Here is a 22,798-nt window from a genome sequence, read left to right as displayed (position 1 = left end):
GATTTTAAAAAGCTTGTCACACTACTTTCAATCTGCTTGACCACGTCATAAATTCAATGAAAGTGATTAGATAAAAACCACTGTGACCTTGGAAGAACCTATATCTGTACACTTTGGATGGTCTCATTGAGATCATGTGTAGTTTAGTTTACTTTAGTTTACTTTTGTTCGGCCCACCAAGTCTGCACCAAACAACAATCATCCCATACACTAGTTCTATCCTACACTATAGGGACAATTTACAGAAGCCAATTAACATACAAACATGCATGTCTTTGGAATATTACATAGAAATAGATACATAGAAAATAGGTGCAGGAGTAGGCCATTCGGCCCTTCGAGCCTGCACCGCCATTCAATATGATCATGGCTGATCATCCAACTCAGTATCCCGTACCTGCCTTCTCTCCATACCCCCTGATCCCTTTAGCCACAAGGGCCACATCTAACTCCCTCTTAAATATAGCCAATGAACTGGCCTCAACTACCCTCTGTGGCAGAGAGTTCCAGAGATTCACCACTCTCTGTGTGAAAAAGTTTCTTCTCATCTCGGTCCTAAAGGATGTCCCCCTTATCCTTAAGCTGTGACCCCTTGTCCTGGACTTCCCCAACATCGGGAACAATCTTCCTGCATCTAGCCTGTCCAACCCCATAAGAATTTTGTACGTTTCTATAAGATCCCCTCTCAATCTCCTAAATTCTAGCGAGTATAAGCCGAGTCTATCCAGTCTTTCTTCATATGAAAGTCCTGACATCCCAGGAATCAGTCTGGTGAACCTTCTCTGCACTCCCTCTATGGCTATAATGTCCTTCCTCAGATTTGGAGACCAAAACTGTACGCAATACTCCAGGTGTGGTCTCACCAAGACCCTGTACAACTGAGGGTTGGAGGAAACCGTTGGAGGAAACCGGAGCATCCAGAGAAAACCCATGCTATCGCAGGATGAACGTCCAGTCTATTCATTGACTGGGTAGCGCACAACAAAAAGCTTTTCACTCTACCTCAATATATGTGACAGTAAGAAACTAAACTGAACTAGATGCAGTGATATTGCAAAGAATTTAAATTGGGTGCAAGGACTCTTGATCTTCAGAGAGAACAGTTATGAAATTTAAGCAAAGAATATCAATGAATTGGATGAGAATGTAGAAGGCAAGATTAGTAAGTTTGCAGCTGTGGGTGGTATCGTGGATAGCAAAAATCGTTATCAAAAATTACAGCAGGATCTTGATGAGTTGGGCAAGTGTGCTGAGAAATAGTTAATGGAGATTAATGCAGATAAGTGTGAGGTGTTGCATTTTGACAAACCAGTGCTGGACCTTCACAATAAATTGCAGGACTTTAGGGAGTGTTGTAGATCAGAGGGATCTGGGAGTGCAAGTACATAGTTCCTTGAAAGTGGTGTCACAAATAGATAGGGTGGTCAAGAAGACTTTTGGTACATCAGTCAGGATATTGAGTATAGAAGCTGGAATGTTATGTTACAGTTCTACAAAATGTTGGTGGGGCCACATTTGGAGTCTTGTGTTCAGTTTTGGTCACCCTGCTATAGGAAAGATGTTGTTAAGCTGGAAAGAGCGCAGAGAAGACTTACGAGGATGTTGCCGGATCTTGAGGGCTTGAGTTATAGGAATTGGTTAGGCCGGCTAGGTCTTTATTCTTTGGAGCACAGGAGGATGAGGAATGATCTTATAGAAGTGCATAAGATTATGAGGGGCAGTGGCGGACTGGGTCTAAAAATATTGGTTGCCAGGAGACAAAGGGGGCCCACTTCATCAGGGGCCCACTTGATATAGGGGGCCCACTTCATCAGGCAAGCTGACACCCTGGCCAGTCCGCCACTGATGAGGGGAATAGATAGGATAAATGCACAGACTCTGTTACCCAGAGTAGGATAATCAAGAAACAGGGGACATAGGTTTAAAGTGGGAGGGGAAAGATTTAATAGGAGCCCGTGGGGCAATATTTTCACACAGAGGGTGATGGATATATGGAATGAGCTGCTAGAGGAGATAGATGAGCCAGGTACTATAACAACATTTAAAAGACATTGGACAGGTTTAGAGGAATGTGGGCCAATTGCGGGCAGGTGGGACTATTGTAGATGGGGCATCTTGGTCAGTATGGGCTAGTTGGGCTGAAAGGCCTGTTTCCATGCTGTATGACCCAATAATACTCTGCTGACAGTTATACAGCTTTCAGCTTTATATGGTAATCTCAGGGTTATCATCATACATCGCCTAAAGTAGAATACAGAACAGTGACCCCACACAAAGCAAAATGTAATTCACCTCAGATCGGGAGAACTAATCTGCCAATTCAATTTATAACTTGCCAGGTCTGTATGTTCAAAATGAATTAAATATTTCTTGGCGTGATGCAGCTATTAATAATCGAGCTAAACATGCAGTTGCTGAGCAAACCATTTGCAGAAAGCTTTTCCAGTCCTAGGGCAGTATCATTACTTAAATTTGACAATTTCATCAACTATTTTGCCAGAAACTAAGTTTAAAGTTATGGATCTTTAATTTTGCAATGCTCAGCATCACAGATACATTAATGCTTCATGGAAATTTCGGTATTTAATTGTACACCGTATTATATTGATAATAATAAAAAATATAATTAGCAGCAGTAAAATACATTGAAGTTCACCACATTCTTCATTTACTTACATTATTAATCTTCAGCTTATTCCTGTCTCGCTTTTGTAGGTGGCCAGAGATATGATAAAGAACAGCCCGGCTCCGTCTACGAGCTGAACTGAAGTGAGTTCCTGATTTCCCTCGTCCCTTGTATTTCTCTATTTACAAAATCAAATATTTTGTCAGTTGACTGAATTTATGTAAAAAAATCATTAACCAGCTCTGAAAATTCAAGCCTGTATGTTCATAAGAAAAACAACCAGCAGAAAATAAAAGAATACATAAAGAAACATAAATTAGCACCAATGAAGATTTGAAATGTGCACATTATTCTTTAGCATTTGATCACATCTGAAAACCAATAATATGGGGACTGCTTGATTGGAATATTAATGATCCTGCAATTAGGTACAGATTAACTAACCTTTTTCAAATTCAGTACAGGAGGTTTTAATCTACTAAATGTTAAGTCTATCAAGCAGACAGTATAGGGCTTAATGGAGGTATAAGAGACTGCAGATGCTGCAATCTGAAGTAAAAAAAGAAAGCTGCTGGAAGAACTCAGCAGGTCAGGTAGCAGAGGTGGAGGGAAATGGACTGTCGATGTCTCAGGTCGAGACTACATGTAGACTGATTTAATGTGCCTTTTGCATACAACCAGTGCACGTTCACTTCACTGGATATTAATGTGCAGGAACATTGTAAGCTGGCATTAATAAACTAAAGATTGCCTTTTTATTTCATCATGTAAATGTGCTTGACAACAAAGTATAGATCAGTGGATGACGCAGTCAACCTAGGCCTGCAGCACCTAGACCGCCAGGGGATCTCTGCAAGGATTTTGTTTGTGGATTTTAGCTCTGCATTCAACACCATTGTGCCAGAGCTACTACACTCCAAACTCTCCTAGTTGACTATGCCTGAACCTCTCTGTCAGTGGATCATCAAGTTACTGACAGACAGGAAGCAGCATGTGAGGCTGGGAAAGCACGTCTCGGACCCACAGACCCTCAGCACAGGAGCACCGCAAGGCGGCGTACTCTCCCCTCTCCTTTACTCTTTCTACACCAATGACTGCACCTCCACAGACTCCTCTGTCAAGCTTCTCAACTTTGCGGATGACACAACCCTGATTGGACTGATCCAGGATGGGGAGGAATCTGCCTACAGACAGGAAGTGTCATAGCTGGCGTCCTGGTGCCATCGCAACAACCTAGAGCTCAATGCTCTTAAGACGGTGGAATTGATTGTAGACTTTAGGAGAGCTCCCCCTCCCCTCACCCCACTCACCATCAACAACACCACAGTCACATCTGTGGAGTCTTTTAAGTTCCTGTGAACCATCATCTCCAGGGACGTTAAATGGGAGGCCACCATCGACTCCACAGTCAAAAAGGCCCAACAGAGGATGTACTTCCTGTGGCAGCTGAGAAAACATAATCTGCCACAGGCTATGATGGTCCAATTCTACACGGCCATCGTAGAGTCTGTCCTCACCTTCTCCATCATGGTCTGGTTTGGCTCAACCACCAAGCATGACACCTGGAGGCTGCAGCGCATCGTTCAATCAGCAGAGAAGGTTTGTTGGCTGCAACCTTCCCCCCATCGATGATCTGTATACTGCAAGGGCCAGGAAGCGAGCGGGTAAGATCATCTCTGACCCCTCTCACCCTGGCCACAAAGTCTTTGAAGCACTTCCCTCTGGAAGGTGACTCCGGACTGTCAAAGCCGCCACAGCGAGATATAAAAACATTTTTTTTCCACGAGCAGTATAGCTCTACTCAACAGTCAAAAGTCTGTAGCCTCCTTTTGCTCAGGTATTTTATTTCATTCTTCACAGGTTTAAATCATAATGTTTTATTTTTAATTGTCTACTGTGTATCGTGCTGTTACTTGCGAGCAAAGCACCAAGGCAAATTCCTTGTATCTGTACATATTTGGCAAATATCATTTATCCAATTCAATTCAATTAAATTACAGCTCCTGCAAATATGCATGCCAGTTTTGTTATACTAATTAGCTGCCTAACAAAGCATTAACTATTAATATGAAACAAGTAAATTTACTCAGAACTAAAATAATTCCCTAATCATTACGTTTCTTTTAAATTCAAAGCTATATTAAGCACGAGGCAAATTGCAAGCTTTGTGTGACAAATTGAGAAGAATCAGAGATTAAACATAGAAACATAGTAAACAGGTGCAGTAGGCCATTCGGCCCTTCTGGCCAGCACCGCCATTCAATATGATCATGGCAGATCATCCAAAAACAGTACCCCATTCCAACTTTTCCCCCATATCCCTTGATTCCCTTAGCCCTGAGATCTAAATCTAACTCTTTAGATTAGTTTAGTTTTAGAGATACAGCATGGAAACAGGCCCTTCGGCCCTTCAAGTTTATGCCGACCGCAGAGCACCTGTAAACTTGTTCTACGCACTAGGGGCAATTAACAAAGGCCAATTAACCCACAAACCTGCATGTCTTTGGGATGTGGGAGGAAATCAGGGCATCTGAAGGAAGCCCACACGGTAACAGGGCAAATGTGCGAACTCTGTAGTTTGAACAGCAGAGAGAGTATTCTAACAGTGCTATCTGAACAATATGGTATGTTTTTGTTATGAGTGTGCTTAGTCCTGGAGCTTGGGAAAGGAAATGGACATGTCAGCACAAGCAATTACAAGAAGAGTACTCAGTGGAAAAAACTATTCAGAATCAGTTCTGATAAAGGATAATTGACATAAAGTCTATTTCACCCATCACAGAGAGAGCATTTCCAGCACTTTGTTGAATTTCTTATTGGATCATAGAACATAGAACGGTATAGCACAGGAACAGGCCCTTTGGCCCACACTGTTTCTGCTGAACATGATGCTTAACTTAACTGATCTCATCTGCCTGTACATAATCCATATCCCTCTCTTGCCTGCACTTCCATGTGCCTATCCAAAAGCCTTTTAAACACCACTGTCATAATTGCCTCCATCAACACCCATGGAAAGGTGTTCAAGACCCCCACCACTCAATGTGTAAAGGAAACTTACCCCCACACGTCATTGACAATTAAACAAAAATACAGTAAGTTCTCATTGTAACAAACGCAAATATCCAGCTCAAATAGATCTGTCGGTGAACTTGCTACATTTAATTTCTGAGAAAAAAATTCAATATTGCTACTGATTTGAGATGGTAAGTTAACTTGTGGCAGATGCAACTATTCATAGTTGTAAGCGATGCGTCTTTGATAAGAACAAGCTCCTATTGGGTTATGCTGGAGGAATATTGATTCACGCTGTGAGGCAACTTGACGTTTGCCTATCCTGCTGTGAGATAATTGTGTTGTTGCTTGTAAAAAATCAAGATTGTTTAAATGCTAGAATCAGATCAAATTCACAGACAACCTTTGTTACCTATTTCCAAGATGCCCTCTTTCATATCATCGTTTATGCTTTGATAGAAAACACATTTATTTTTCTGTTGGTAGAAATCTTCCTGAGCTGGACAGACTTGATCATGAAGTAATAAGAACAAAAGTTCACGAGTTAATGCAAAATGCCACATCTGCGTTTCATGCCTCAAAAAGAAGGAATATTCAGTTGTGCTACATACTGATCCTTGCATATTAAACAGTGCTTGCTTCCAATCAAAGGAGAAATTGGCAGAAAATACAGTTTGAAACTTCTAAGAATGCTTTCATTTAATATGGAGAATAATAGAGGCAATTTTCAAGGTAATGAATGTTGTAATAGTTGTTATGCAATTGATTTTATTTGTGATGTAAAGAGCATTCTATCAGGAGAAGTAATTTGCAGGTGGACAGTATGGCTCAGAGAGTTGTACTTTAATAAAGAGAAAAATCTTGCTCTTGTGAAGAGCAATAGCAAAATCAAAAATCATAAATTTGAAGAAGGACATTCTTGCTATTGAGGGAGTGCAGCGTAGGTTCATTATGTTAATTCCTGGCATGACGGGACTGTCATATGTTGAAGGAATGGAGCTACTGGGCTTGTATACATTTGAATTTGGAAAGATGAGAGGGGATCTTATTGAAATATATAAATTATTAAGGGTTTGGACACGCTAGAGGCAGGAAACATGTTCCCGATGTTGGGGGAGTCCTGAACCGGGGCCACCGTTTAAGAATAAGGGGTAGGCCATTTAGATCAGAGATGAGGAAAAACTTTTTCACCCAGGGAGTTGTAAATATGTGGAATTTTCTGCATCAGAAGGCAGAGGCCAATTTTCTGGATGCTTTTAAGAGAGAGTTAGATAGAGCTCTAAAAGATAGCGGAGTCAAGGGATATGGGGAGAAGGCAGGAACGGGGTACTTGGCAACCCTGGAGGCAGGAAACATGTTCCTGATGTTGGGGGAGTCCAGAACCAGGGGCCACAGTTTAAGAATATGGAGTAAGCCATTTAGAACGGAGAGGAAACACTTTTTCTCACAGAGATTGGTGAGTCTGTGGAATTCTCTGCCTCAGAGGGCGGTGGAAGCAGGTTCTCTGGATGCTTTCATGAGAGAGCTAGATAGGGCTCTTAAAAATAGCGGAGTCAGTGGATATATAGAGAAGGCAGGAACGGGGTACTGATTGGGGATGATCAGCCATGATCACATAGAAACATAGGAAATAGGTGCAGGTGTAGGCCATTCGGCCCTTTGAGCCTGCACCGCCATTCAATATGATCATGGCTGATCATCCAACTCAGTATTCTGTACCTGCCTTCTCTCCATACCCCCTGATCCCTTTAGCCACAAGGGCCACATCTAACTCCCTCTTAAATATAGCCAATAAACTGGCCTCAACTACCTTCTGCGGGAGAGAATTCCACTGATTCACCACTCTCTGTGTGAAAAAAGTTTTCCTCATCTCGGTCCTAAAAGATTTCCCCTTTATCCTTAAACTGTGACCCCATGTTCTGGACTTCCCCAACATCGGGAACAATCTTCCTGCATCTAGCCTGTCCAACCCCTTTAGAATTTTGTATGTTTCTATAAGATCCCCCCTCAATCTTCTAAATTCTAGCGAGTACAAACCGAGTCTATCCTGTCTTTCTTCATATGAAAGTCCTGACATCCCAGGAATCAGTCTGGTGAACCTTCTCTGTACTCCCTCTATGGCAAGAATGTCTTCCCTCAGATTAGGAGACCAAAACTGTACGCAATACTCCAGGTGTGGTCTCACCAAGACCCTGTACAACTGCAGTAGAACCTCCCTGCTCCTATACTCAAATCCTTTTGCTATGAATGCTAACATACCATTCACCTTCTTCACTGCCTGCTGCACCTGCATGCCTACTTTTAATGACTGGTGTAACATGACACCCAGGTCTCGTTGCATCTCCCCTTTTCCTAATCGGCCGCCATTCAGATAATAATCTATTTTCCTGTTTTTGCCACCAAAGTGGATAACCTCACATTTATCCACATTATACTGCATCTGCCATGCATTTGCCCACTCACCCAGCCTATCCAAGTCACCTTGCAGCCTCCTAGCATCCTCCTCACAGCTAACACTGCCCCCCTGCTTCGTGTCATCCGCAAACTTGGAGATGTTGCATTCAATTCCCTCGTCCAAATCATTAATATATATCGTAAATAGCTGGGGTCCCAGAACTGAGTCTTGTGGTACCGCACTAGTCACTGTCTGCCATTGTGAAAAGGACCCGTTTACTCCTATTCTTTGCTTCCTGTCTGCCAGCCAGTTCTCTATCCACATCAATACTGAACCCCCAATACCGTGTGCTTTAAGTTTGTACACTAATCTCTTATGTGGGACCTTGTCGAAAGCCTTCTGAAAGTCCAGATATAACACATCCACTGGTTCTCCCTTATCCACTCTACTAGTTACATCCTCGAAAAATTCTATAAGATTCGTCAGACATGATTTACCCTTCATAAATCCATGCTGACTTTGTCCAATGATTTCACCACTTTCCAAATGTGCTGCTATCTCATCTTTAATAACTGATTCTAGCAGTTTCCCCACTACCGACGTTAGACTAACTGGTCTGTAATTCCCCGTTTTCTCTCTCCCTCCCTTTTTAAAAAGTGGTGTTACATTAGCTACCCTCCAATCCTCAGGAACTACTCCAGAATCTAAAGTTTGAATGGCGGTGCTGGCTCGAAGGGCCAAATGGCCTACTCCTGCACCAATTGTCTATTGTCTATTGTCTGTTGTCAATTTACATAAACATTGCCACAACATTTAACTACAGTTGTGCATCATGAAACACTTTTTTAAATGGGTTAAAAAAACAACTTTAATACTCATGGATACAAAGCATTAATGATATATCTGGAAACATATTAAATATTTCTCCAAATATAGATTGGAAGGGGTGGATAGAATAAAAATTAGCCTTCACTGAGATGTAGAAACTGCTTATGCCAGTGTGTAATGAAAACCATTTGTTTGATGTCAACAAGCCCAAAGTCAGATCATGAAATGGTCACCAACTGAGATTGCAATGCTTCGTGCATTTATGTGCCAAAAAGAACTCCACTGTTAGGCTCTGAAAAGTTATGGAAGTAAAAATTAACTTCTCAACAGTGTTTTTTAGTTTTTAGTTTTAGAGATACAGCATGGAAACAGGTCCTTTGGTTGTGTTATTCACCATCTCATCCACTCCCTACACTTGAAGAGCAATTAACCTACTAGCCCCCTGGTGGTCTCAGGGAGAATGTGCAGACTCCACACAGACAACATCTGAGTTCAGGATTGAATCAGGGTCTCTGGTGCTGTGAGGTAGTGGCTGTGGCTCTACCAGCTAAGATAGGTGGAGGGGCAGGCAGTGTAGAGGAAGCAAGGACTCTGCAGAAGGACTTGGACAGGTTGGGAGAGTAGGCAGAGAGGTGGTAGAAGAAATTCAGTATAGCAAATTGCGGAGTCAGGTACTGCAACAGCATTTAAAAGACACTTGAGCAGGTACATAGTTAGGAAAGATTTAGAGGGACATGGGCCAAGCATGGACAAATGGGACTGGCTTAGATGGGACATATTGGTCAGCATGGATGAGTTGGGCCAAAGGACCTGTTTTCTGTGCACTGTGTCTCTATGACATTTAGAATCGCCAATATATCTTCGTCTTGCCAGTGGCATTGACATCCTGCAAATTTAATATATAATGAAAAAAAGGAACAGATTTTCCAATTGCGTTACAAGTACAGCAGCACAAGTATGTGTTTAAGAGGCAACACTCCTTAATAAGGGAAGAAAGACTTGTGAATATTACGACCAGATCAATTCCACACAGCTGCTTGCAGCTTCAGTGCATTAAGGACAGCCACAACGAGTACTGCCAGTGAGAAGGGTGAGCAGCAGATGAAGCATTGCTGCAGGAGACAGGGTAGACACACCCTCATTCACAGACAGGGAACTGATTACATGACTGAGAGAGTTACTGTACATAGTGATCGGCAAGGAGAAGTGGGTAGGAGGAGACAAAGGTAACTAGCGTAAGAAGTTCACATCAGATGACAATCAAAATTCTATCAGGCATGGATCTTTAGACTTTAGAAATACAGCTAAAGGCCTTATGGCCCATTGAGTCCGCGCTGACCAACGATCACACCATACACTAACGCTATGCTACACACTAGGGATCATTTACAATTTTACCGAAGCCAATTAACATCCAGACCTATGAAGAAAGGAGCTGCAGATGCTGGTTTATACTGAAGATAGACACAAAATGCTGGAGTAACTCAGCGGGTCAGGCATCAAAAGGATGGGTGACGTTTGAGGTCGGATTCCTTCTTCAGACTGAAGATGGGTTACGACCCAAAACGTCACACATCCTTTTTCCTCCAAGGATTCTGTGTGACCCGCTGAGTTAGCGATATTACAAAACGTACCTTCAGCGGTGCTGCAGTTCTGCCACTGGCTGTGTGCACGACTTTGGCGCCTTTGAGGGGGGGGGGGGGGATTAAAATACCGTTTTCTCCTGCCTGAGGCGAACTTCCTAGGGCTGCCAGCTGCTGCAGAACAATCGACCGGACTTCCGTTCTCAGAAGTTTAAAAAAAAAAAAATTTCTGGACAATCGCTGGAGTAAAATAAAAAGCTACTTCTAACGTTCTCAATGCCTACAACAGGATGGATCTCAAGTGGGGGACAAAACATAATGTAAGTCGTTTATTTTACATATAAACTTGCTTCTTAGGATGACTTTAATCCAAATTTAATTGGCGAAAATGTGATTTTGGCCCCATACGAACTGGCAGTGTTTTTCCTGCCGATATGGGGTTCAAATTCACTGCAACCGCAACGTTCCAATCAATCGCGTTCCACAAATACCCACTCGCAAGATGATTTAAACGCCCATTAATTTACGGGAATTAAACATTAAATTTCTTCCATTTGGCCTATAAATTCATGACAATGAGATTTAAAAATCATGTTATATTGTGAATTCATGTGTGAATGTTATTTGGACACTTAGGCTATTTAAAAATGTTTACCTTTTCTTAAGAAATGGATAGATGTTTAGATCTAGTAATTGAATTTTGTATTTAGCTACAATTAGGTAACTAACTAATTATATGCTTTAATTTCAGGTCATCAAAGTAAGATTGTTTCATATTTGTTTCAGAATGCTTCAATCTATAATAACTGAAAATTTCATTCAGTTCTCTTAATTTTTAAGAAAGTTTTGGGCTTTTGACTGTCCTCGATCACAGCTTTGCAGTGATAATGGGGTCACCATGTTGCTGTAGGTAGTTGAGGTAGCCGTAGGTAATCTCCTTTGCTGATCGGGCATTTTAATTGGCTCATCGGGGGAAAAAAAATCATAAGCATGAGTTTTCCGAACCAAGGAATACCGACCGGTAATGTTAAATGCTCGCTAAACTTCACAGCTGTGTATCTCTGGCTTATTAAAAAGTTGTCTGGCTTCTGAAAAGAGTCTCCACTCCTTCTCCCCCCCCCCCCCTTCTTCCCCCTTCTCCCCTCCCCCCTCCTTGCTTTTTTAAAGGACATCGTACACTGTGCCAGCCATCTTTAACCTTCCTGTTCATCGCGGGTATCACCTTGGCTTTGCACCGTGCGAATTTCAGACAGCGCTCCCCCGCTTTCCCTGGCCCCCGCCTTTGCGATGTGTTTGTTTGTGTGTGTGTGATCAGCGCTGATGGTCGATCCAGCTCACTTTTTTTTGGCGAGTGCCCCCAAGCATGAAGGTCACAGACAGCTTGCTGAAAAGTTGCGTAAGTGAGACAGGCTCTTTCGGCATAATTCATGGTGAAGTAACTGTCCAGCAATTAACATTTACTGTATCTGTGTGGCAATGACCCTGTTCTGTTTCCCATATACCTTCTTCTGGCATGTTGGCCTACTCTGTGCACTCTCTCCTCAAAATCCCCAAACCTACTCCACTCAAAGAGCTCTGACCACTAAAGACCCCACAGCTGAGAGCAACTGAGTATTGCAAAAGCCTTAAGGGCCTGTCCCATTGCGGCGACCTAATCTGCGAGTTTAGAAGAGTTTGCCCTGGACTCAAACTCGCAGCATGGTCGACACGAGGTCCTACGAGGTCGTATGAGGTGGCTGGAACACTACTTCATACTCGAGGGAGGTTCCCGCCTACTCGCGGCCTCAACTAGGTCGCGGAAAAATTTTCAGGATATTGAAAACATTTCCGCGAATAAAATTTGGTCGGCGTGGGTCTTCCTCACTCGTAGTGAAGTGGAGTGGAGTCGCTATTTATTTACAGGCACTCGAGGGCAGTCGTAGGCAATCTCCTTCGCTGACCGGCCATTTTGATTGGCTCATTGGAGTTTCACGACCTGGGAAGACCTACCGGTAGGTAAAATGCCCGCTAAACTTTATTAAACATTTTTAAAGTGTCTCCACTTCCTCTCTCCCCCTCCCCCCTTCTCTACCCTTCTCTCCCACTTCTGTCTCCCTTCTCTATCCTTCTCTCCCCCTCTCCCCCCCCCCCCCCAACCCCCGCCCTCTCTAAAGGACTTACCGTGCTCTGTGGCAGCCATTTACCTTCCTCTTCATCGTGCAGACAGCGCTCCTCTGCTTTCCCTGGCCCCCACCTTCGCGATGTGCTTGTGTGTGTGTGGACGAGTTGATCCAGCTCGCGGTTTCAACGCGGACGGTCGATCCAGCTCGAGGCTTTTCAGGAGAGTGCCCTCGAGCTTGAAGGTCGAAGGCACTCTTCTGGACTCACGGATTAGGTCGCCCAAGTGGGACAGGCTCTTTCGGGTCAATACAGTCTTGCCAACAGTCTGTCTGTCCCTTCCTTCTTTGTGGCTGTTAAATGTAGGTGTCTGTATGTGTTAAATGTAAGTTTTTAGTGTTCTGTAGCTTGTTTTATGTGGGGGGTGGGCGGAGGGAAGTTGGAAAAAACTTTTTCTAATCTCCTACCTTGACGGAGATATGAGTTTTTCCATATCATGGAGTTGGCAGGCTTTGCTGGAGATCGACCAGGAGCTCCATTGCGGGAGCCTGCGGACATACCATCAAGGAGCTCGCGATCACAGTTTAAGGAAAAGGGGGAAATCTTTTATGACCGAGATGAGGAAAACATTTTTCACACAGAGAGTGGTGAATCTCTGGAATTCTCTGCCACAGAAGTTAGTTGAGGCCAGTTCATTGGCTATATTTAAGAGGGAGTTATATGTGGCCCTTGTGGCTAAAGGGATCAGGGGGTATGGAGAGAAGGCAGGTACAGGATACTGAGTTGGATGATCAGCCATGATCATATTGAATGGCGGTGCAGGCTCGAAGGGCCGAAAGGCCTACTCCTGCACCTATTTTCTATGTTTCTATGTTTCTATGATCCCTGTCGGGGGGTCGTCTATGGGGCTCCAACCGTGGGAGCCTGTGAGACTTTAACATCGCGTAGCCCATGGTCTCTAGCAGAGACCGACATTGGGGGCTCCAAGCCGCAGGAGTTTTGACCGCCCTGACGCGGGAGTTTCGACTGCATCGACCCGCGAGTTACAATCGCCTCGACAGGGACTTCGACTGCCGGCTGTGGATAGTTCGACTGCCCCAACCGCGGGAGAATAAAAAATAATGATATTGGACTTCATTACCTTCCATCACAGTGAGGAATGTGGGAAATCCGCTGTGGTGGATGTTTATGTTAACTTTTATGTAGTTGTGTGACTTGTTTTTTTAGTATGGCTGTGTAGTTATATGAATTTCACTGTACCTTAATTGGTGCATGTGACAATAAACTGACCCTGAAACCATTGAAACTCATCAAGATCCTTTCATTTCACTCTTAAGAAAGGAAGTCATGATGCCGCTCTGCGGGACAAGGGGTGGTGGGTGAATGGAAACAGCTGCCAGAGGAGGTAATTAAGGTGGAACCATCCCAATGTTTAAAAAACAGTTAGACAGGTACATGGATAGGACAGGTTTTGAGGGATATGGACCAAACACAGGCGGGTGGGACTAGTGTAGCTAGGACATGTAGGCCAGTATGGGCAAGTTGGGCCGAAGGGCATGTTTCCACACTGTATCACTCTGTGACTCTTTGACTCTAGGACATTGGTTAGGCTGCATGTGGAATATTGTGTGGAGTTTTCATTGCCCCATTAAAGAAAATATGTGGAGGTTTTGGCTGGGGTACAGAGGAGTATTACCAGAATACTGTGTAAGAAGGTACTGCAGATGCTGGTTAAAACCGAAGATAGACACAAAATGCTGGAGTAACTTGGCGGGACAGGCAGCATCTCTGGAGAGAAGGAGTGGGTGACGTTTCGGGTCGAGATCCTTCTTCAGACCCATTCCTTCTCTCCAGAGATGCTGCCTGTCCCGCTGAGTTACTCCAGCTTTTTGTGTCTATTACCAGAATTCTCCCTGGATTAGAGAGTTTCAGCTACAGGGACAGCTTGGATAGATTTATATTGTTTTCTTTGGAACATCGCATATCACTGAACCTTAATAGGTACACGTGACAATAAAAGACCTTTGAAACCTTTGAAACATCAGAGGTTGAACGGAGACGATAGATATACATAACATTATGGGAGGTATTGGTAGTATGGACAGTCAGATCCATTTCCCCAGGGTGGAAATGTCCAATACTAGATGGCATAGATATAAGGCGAGAGGGGGATCAGTTTAGCTTGACCTCATGTTCAGCACAGACATTGAGGGCCGAATGGCCAGTTCCTGTGCTATACTGTTCAATGTTATATGTTCTTAATGAACCTGCAAGTGATAGTTCTATTAAATAGCCCTGAAAATGGTTTCTTCCTGCTCTCATATAACCATATAACCATATAACAATTACAGCACGGAAACAGGCCATCTCGACCCTTCTAGTCCGTGCCGAACACGTATTCTCCCCTAGTCCCATATACCTGCGCTCAGACCATAACCCTCCATTCCTTTCCCGTCCATATAACTATCCAATTTATTTTTAAATGATAAAAACGAACCTGCCTCCACCACCTTCCCTGGAAGCTCATTCCACACAGCCACCACTCTCTGAGTAAAGAAGTTCCCCCTCATGTTACCCCTAAACTTCTGTCCCTTAATTCTCAAGTCATGTCCCCTCTCTAACACATGTTCAGCTGTGCAAGCTTAAAACATGGCACCAAACCTTTATTGAGGTATGGTCTAGTAGCCTTGGGGTCCATGTTGACATAATCTGCTACCTTGGCATTCTTCTGGTAGATCCTGGCATCACACATGCCAATACCTGCCTCAATATTACAAACCAAGTGTATGAACATCAAATGGCATGTTGGAATCATTTCAGTGCCCAGTAAGCTCTGTCAATCCAAGTTTTAAGTCCTGAGAATTCAGACATGGAGCATCATGCAAAATCACTTCTAGCAACAATCATCTTTCTAAAGACTAGCGTGATGATTTGTAAATACGAGTAGAGTAATTCCTCAATTAACAAATATTTAATTTACGGATTTGTGTGACAACACCGTTGGCTCTTTCGGGTGCATGGCTTTAATTTACAAAGCTATTTTTTGCGACAACGAATAGTTACATATACTGTTTTCTATTCATGGACTTTTAAGGAGGCACAGTGGCGCAGCGATAGAGTTGCTGCCTTACGGCGCCAGAGATCTGGGTTCGATTCTGACTGAGTGCTTGTCTGTACGGAGTTTGTACGTTCTCCCCGTGGCTCGCGTGGGTTTTCTCTGAGATCTTCGGTTTCCTCTCATACTCCAAAGCATACAGGTTTGTAGGTTAATTGGCTTGGTATTAAAAAAATGTAAAATTGTCCCTAGGGTGTGTAGGATCGTGTAAATGTGCAGGGATCGCTGGTCGGTGCGGACTATATGGACTGAAGGGCCTGTTTCCACGCTGTATCTCTACACTAAACTAAACTACTTTTGCTTACTGAATTGTTCTTCTGGAAAACATTAATAAATTGCGAAATGGATGTATTTGAGCACTGGAATGTCCAAAATTCTGTATAAATTTCTGATGTTCATAATTTCTACTAGAACCCCTGATATACAGCTTTTTACTGATCCCATGTATTGTGCAGCAAACATAGGACATTCTGCAGGTGGCAAAGAAGGTTCAAATTGAATGCCATAATTTATAGTTTAACCAGCCATATCCTGGAGTACAGCCTCTTGACACCAATTTGTTTGTCACATATTCTAACTTTTCAGGAGTGGAAATAGCTCAGTTTGATATCCTCTGAATCTTGCCATCACTCTCAGCTTTGTTCATTTTCTCAAACTGTGAAGCACAGCATTCTTCTCGAGATGCAGTCTATAATTTTCACCTGCTCCGAGAGAAAGGCCGAGGGCAAGTCATGTATTTTTGGAATATAATCAATTTCATATTGCTGAATGTTTCGAAGGTCAGATGTGTAGGATTCCTTAGCTTGATATAAATGATTAATGAAAAAAACTATATTAAATAAAATGATTGAGAACCTCGACTGCAATGCATTTTGCTTGCTATTTTGCTGAGAAAAAAATATTAAAACTATTATGACATTAAAATTGCTGACCAAGTTTAAAGATATGTCCATCCTTATTGATGATAGACTATGGAACCAGAGGTAACCTCTTAGATGAGAATGGGACTGTTAAGGCAGAATAGCAAGAGTGTATGGATAATAGGTTTGTACTCAAACTGGCACAACATGATTTATGGTGTCCTCTGGAGATCTATATCATAACCTCAGCTTTTCACTATATTTAGCAATGTTTAGATGAAGTGTTAGTGAGGCAGATATTGAAGATTACTGATACTATTCAAGATCACACTAGGTTGGGTGGCAATATAAGTAGTACAGATGGAGTTGAGAATAGATCTGAGACTCGCACAGGTTGACTGAGTGGACAAAGTGGTAGTATGCAGAATATAACCCAGAATTGGGTGAGAAACTGGGAAATTGTGGAGAAAATCTCTATTTAGGGCTCACAAATCAAAAGCGATTGGACAGTGTCATGACGATGAGTCATGATAATGATATGCAAATATCTTGACCTTTGTATCAGCTGACTTGGAGGTCAGATCGCATGTGCGCTGTGTAAGAGAAGGCAGGATGCCTTGGTCGGCGGAGATAATAAACAAGGACAGAGACAAAGGAATGTAGCCTGTAAATATTGTGTCAGTGTTATTATTCCACATCTTAGGCGAAGATGTGACATTGGCGATGAGGATATTTTGGATTCTGAATCTATGGCTACGAGCTGGAAAATAGTTAGAAAAAGGGTTCATAATGGCAATCGCTGGAGTTGATTTCATAGCACTTCGCGGAGTTCCACACTTCGATCCGACGGGTGATGCAAGTACTGTCAGTGTGAAGTGGAATGCTTGGCTGGAGGAATTTGAGGCCTACGCCGACAGTCGCGTGCTCTTTCTTGATGAGAGCCGGGGCAGAAGGCCCAGCGGAGAGTGGTGCTTCTCTTTACCACGGGGCCAGAAATGTTTAAAACACTCCCTGACACCGGAATGAAGGAAGACTATAACAAGGCCGTTGATGCATTAAACAGTCATTATGTGGTGGTGCCGAATGCTACATTGTGCCGAGACTCAGACAGATGTCTGTAGGATGCAAATATGTGGCTGCTGATGTGGAAAACCAGATATTGGATCAGGTTGTCCAGCATTGCAGGTCAGACAAGCTCAGGAGAAGGCTGCTAGTAAAAGGGGGTGAGTTAATGATACTTTGTCGATTGCAGCGGCACTGGAAGCTGTTGAGGGAAAATTTCACAGCATGAAATGGAAAGATTCCAAGACTGAGCAAGTTAACTGGCTGTCCTATGGTAGACCAAGAAGTAAGCCTGAACGTGAGATCGAGTGTTATAGATGTGGCAACAAGGGTCACATGGGGAAAGATGCATGTTGTCCAGCAAAAGGTAGAACATGTGGGAAGTGTGGAGACAAAGATCATTTTGCAAAGAAATGAAAAAGTAAGGCCAGGGACAAGACAAGTGATTACAACAAGAGTGAATGTTCCAAGGCAGGGGAAAAAGGGAAGCCCAGTGAAAAGAAAGACAGACGTTGGCAGAAAAAGAATGTCCGTCACGTTGAAGGTGATTTCGGAAGTGATGAAGAGAGTGATGAAGCTGGTGAGCATGCTGTTAAAAGGAGTTATCAGTTTGCATTGAATGATAGCCATCACGAGAAAATTGCAGTGACCATCGGAGGTGTTACAGTGTCAGTGATTGTAGATTCTGGTAGCAACAGCAACGTAATTGACAGATCACTTTGGGAATGCTTGAAACAGCAGAAAATCAAGTGCACGTCAAGGAAGTGTAGTAGGAAGTCAAGTCAAGTCAGGTTTATTTATCACATACACATACAAGATGTGCAGTGAAATGCGGATTGTTGAAAAAAACTACAGAACAGAATCAATATTTACATATTAGAAAAAAACAGCAATTTTTAAGAAGACAACACAACAGTAAATTGGTACAGTAAATTAGTCCCTGGTGAGATAAGAGTTTACAGTCCTAATGGCCTGTGAGAAGAAACTCCGTCTCATCATCTCTGTTTTCACAGCATGACAGCGGAGGTGTTTGCCTGACCGTAGCAGCTGGAACAGTCCATTGCTGGGGTGGTATGGGTCTCCCATAATGTTGCTGGCTCTGGATCTGCACCTTCTGATGTATAGGACCTGCAGGGGGAGCGAGTGTAGGTCCCATAGTGCGTTTGGCCGAACGCACTACCCTCTGCAAAGCCTTCTGCCAAAGGCGCCTGGTGTCCTGCTGCTCCATCTGTGACTCCATCCTGTCCCTGTACCTACTTTTTGCGTCCTTCACCACCCTTCATAGTCTGTAGGACTCTACCTTGTAGACGTCCATAATTCCGGATGCCAGGCCGGAGTTGTAAGCAGCGGTGCGAGCATTCAAGGCAACGCGAATGGACCTGTCCACCCAGGGTTTTTGGTTAGGAAAGATGCTAACCCTTACCGCGGGGACGATGTTATCGGCTATTGTTGCAATGAAGTTCGTGACCACTTCCGCGAACTCACGTACCTGGAACTTGCTTGGAACATATAACATTGGAACAGGCCTCCTGCTGCATGGCCTCTGAATGGTCGGACCACCGCTTTACATCCCTCGTCACTGCTGCTTCCCGTACTATCCTTTGTTTATACTCCGGCAGCAGGAAAATGGCAGCATGGTCAGATTTTCCAAAAGAGGGAGTGAAACGGCCTTGTAGCCCTTCCTGAATGGCATATAGCCAAGTTATATCCATGCACCACAACTAAACCATTACAAACCATTGGATGTTTCATGGCTAAAATAGATGTCGGAGATAGAAACACTGAAGCAGAATTCGTGGTGATAGAGGAAAAGGGAGAACCCCTGCTCAGTAGAAGTACAGCCCGAGAGCTGGGAGTGCTTCACATCGGAGTGCCTGTCAATTCAGTGCTGTCATATGATAACATGAGGCAGGAATTACACTCAGTATTCCAAGGGGCTGGAAAATTGAAAGGCCGGCAAGTGAAGTTAGCCATTGATGAAACTGTCAAACTGACAGTTCAACCGATGCTGAGAATGCCATTTGGACTTTCTGGAATCAAGGAGTTCATTGATCAGGACATAATTGAGCCAGTTGAACACTCGACACCATGGGTGAGTCCAGTAGCGATTGTGCCGAAACTCAACGATGACATCAGACTGTGTGTTGACATGAGGAGAGCCAATGAGGCAATAATCAGAGAAAGACACCCAATTCCTATGGTCGATGAGGTACTACAAGAGTTATCAACCAGTAAGGTGTTCTCCAAAATTGATCTCAAGTGGGGATATCACCAATTGGAATTACCTCCAGAGTCAAGAGAGATGACAACATTCGTCACTCACTGCGGATTATACAAAAGACCAATGTTTGGAATCAATGCTGCTCCCGAGATCTATCAGTACAAAATCCACAGAGTGATTCAAGGTGCACCAGAAGCAGCAAACATATTAGATGACATCATCGTCCATGCAACAATTCGTGAAGAGCATGACCGGAGGTTGAAAATAAACTTCAAGAAGCAGGACTCACTGTGAATTAAGACAAATGCAAGTTTGGCGTCTCTGAGATGGATTTCATGGGACACAGACTCACAAGTGAAGGGTTGAACCCGGCCAAGGCTAAAGTGAAAGCTGTTGTAGATGCACGTGAACCTCAGAATGCAACCGAGATGAGGAGCTTTCTAGGACTGGTCAATTACTGTGCAAAATTTATTCCAAAATCCACTGAGAAAGTTGATCAGAAAAGATGTAGTTCTAGTTTGGTAGTGAACAGCCAGGCATTCAAAGCACTGAAACAGAGTCTAATGAGTGCAGAAACTCTTGGATATTATGATCTAGCTGCACCAACAAAAGTCATAGCAGATGCTAGTCCGGTCGGTTTAGGAGCAGTGTTGGTACAGACACATGCAGATGGACCCAGAATCATAGCATATGCCAGTCGATCTTTAACCAGCATGGAGAGAAGTAATTCTCCAACAGAGAAAGAAGCACTGGAACTAGTGTGGGCCTGTGAAAGGTTCCATGCTTACTTGTACGGCATTGAATTTGAACTTGTTACAGATCACAAGCCGCTGGAAGTTATCTATTCGACAAGGTCTAAGCCATGTGCCAGAATAAAATGTTGGGTGCTGAGACTCCAACAGTACAAGTACAAAGTAGTCCACATCGCTGACCCGCTGTCGAGACTGTTGAAGGATGAACAGCTTAGAGCAACATCCACGCTAGAGATGGAAGCAGAGAACTTTGTGCGCTTCATCGCAATTCAGTCAACGGCAAGAGCCGTGACAACGAAGGAAGTTGAAAGGGAATCAGAACATGATCCTGAACTCAAAGATATCAGAGAGCATATACACAGTGGGCAATGGGATCAATGCCTTTACAAAGCATATGTTCCCATTAAAGATGAAGATTGTGTAATTGGTCAGTGTGTGCTGAGAGGTAGCAGATTGGTGATCCCGCAGGCACTACGACCAAGGATTGTGTCATTGGTTCATGAAGGACATTTAGGCATCATCCGTACCAAACAGAATTTGCGGAGCAAAGTGTGGTGGCCAGGTTGTGAGAAAGATGCTGAGAAATTCGTCAAGACCTGTCACGGATGCCAAATCACAAGCAGGAGCAACCCACCAGAACCAATTAGAAGTACAAAGTTGCCAACAGGACCATGGGTTGACGTAGCTGTTGACTTTCTTGGACCACTTCCAACAGGTGAATCAATTATGGTAATGGTAGACTAATATAGTAGGTATTATGAGTATGCAGTGATGAAATCAACTAGAACAGATAAGACTGTACAGACATTAGCAGAGATTTTCGCCAGACACAGGTTGCCTGTAACATTGTACACTGACAATGGGCCACAGTTTGTTTCCGAGACGTTTGCTGAGTACATGAGAATCACAGGCATCCATCATCACAAGGTGACTCCAAAATGGCCATAAGCTAACGGAGAAGTAAGACAAAACCAGTCCATAGAGAAGAGGATATGAATCGCCCATGCCGAAGGGAAAAACTGGAAGGAGGCACTGCCAGCATACGTAGCTGTATATCGAACGACCACTCACTCAACATCAGGGAAAGGCCCAGCAAGTTCAAGTGAGTTTATTGTCATGTGTCCCTGATAGGACAATGAAATTCTTGCTTTGCTTCAGCACACAGAACATAGTAGGCATTTACTACAAAACAGATCAATGTGTCCATATACCGTAATATAAATATATACACACATGAATAAATAAAATGATAATGTGTAAATAACAGATAATTGGTTATTAATAATCAAAGTTTTGTCCGAGCCAGGTTTAATAGCCTGATGGCTGTGGGGAAGTAGCTATTCCTGAACCTAGTTGTTGCAGTCTTCAGGCTCCTGTACCTTCTACCTGAAGGTAGCAGAGAGATGAGTGTGTGGCCAGGATGGTGTGGGTCTTTGATGATACTGCCAGCCTTTTTGAGGCAGCGACTGCGATAAATCCCCTCAATGGAAGGAAGAAATTATTTGGAAGAAAAATTTGCACTAAAAAAGTGCGAGAGATCATGGAAGACCAGGAGCTGAGAGACCGTGATGCCGAAAAGAAAGGGGCGGCAAAATGGTATGCCGAATTGAAACTAGGAGCCAGGCACTCGGTGCTTGTGAGGTGAGATGATGGTGGTAAGATAGACACTGCTTACCATTGTCAGCCATGCAATGTCATATCGAGGAGTGGCAGCATGGTGATAGCCAAGTCTCCAGAAGGTGTTATCTTCAAGAAAAATGTATCGAGTGTCAAAAAGTACATGTCCAGAGACACTCAAAACCAGGTGGCCCAAAATCCACCAAGAGCTACCGATCCAGAGGGGCCAGACGACATCCCTGAGGTGGTGACCGGTGGTTCTGAGGCAACCAGCATTTCCAAGGTGGTGACCAGAGTTCCAGAGGCAGCACGCTGCAACGCAGGTGGTGAGCAGAGACGGCGTCTGGGTGACAACACGTTGGCAGATTCAACAGGCTCTGATGCTCCTGCGCCAGCCAGCTGGTAGACTAAAATGTGAAAGAAGAGTCCCCAAGCGAGACGACGATTTTGTGTTATAGGTTATAGTTTGCTTAGTAATTATACAAATGAATATGACATTTGTTTAGATGCAAAGGAAGCCTACAGGTCATTGTTTGTATTAAGGGAAAAAATTGTTTTGTATTTGTACAAGTATTTAGTTAGTATTTCATAGGCCATGGTGTATTTGGCTAATAAAGCCAACATAAT

General features: G+C 43.5%; 1 protein-coding gene across 1 annotated transcript in view; it reads right to left on the bottom strand.

Moving 5' to 3' along the window:
- The window catches only part of kcnh8 (potassium voltage-gated channel subfamily H member 8), a 397,801-nt gene that overhangs the window by 176,103 nt on the left and 198,900 nt on the right, over positions 1–22,798 (bottom strand). The window contains exon 4 of the mRNA XM_033039823.1: positions 2,677–2,804. Coding sequence (XP_032895714.1) covers positions 2,677–2,804 — 128 coding nt within the window. The remainder of the gene's footprint in view (positions 1–2,676; positions 2,805–22,798) is intronic.

Source organism: Amblyraja radiata, chromosome 2 (genome assembly GCF_010909765.2).
Source record: "Amblyraja radiata isolate CabotCenter1 chromosome 2, sAmbRad1.1.pri, whole genome shotgun sequence".
Classification (NCBI taxonomy): domain Eukaryota; kingdom Metazoa; phylum Chordata; class Chondrichthyes; order Rajiformes; family Rajidae; genus Amblyraja; species Amblyraja radiata.
The sequence above is the reverse complement of the archived record's forward strand: the minus strand, read 5'-3'. Positions and strand labels throughout refer to the sequence as shown.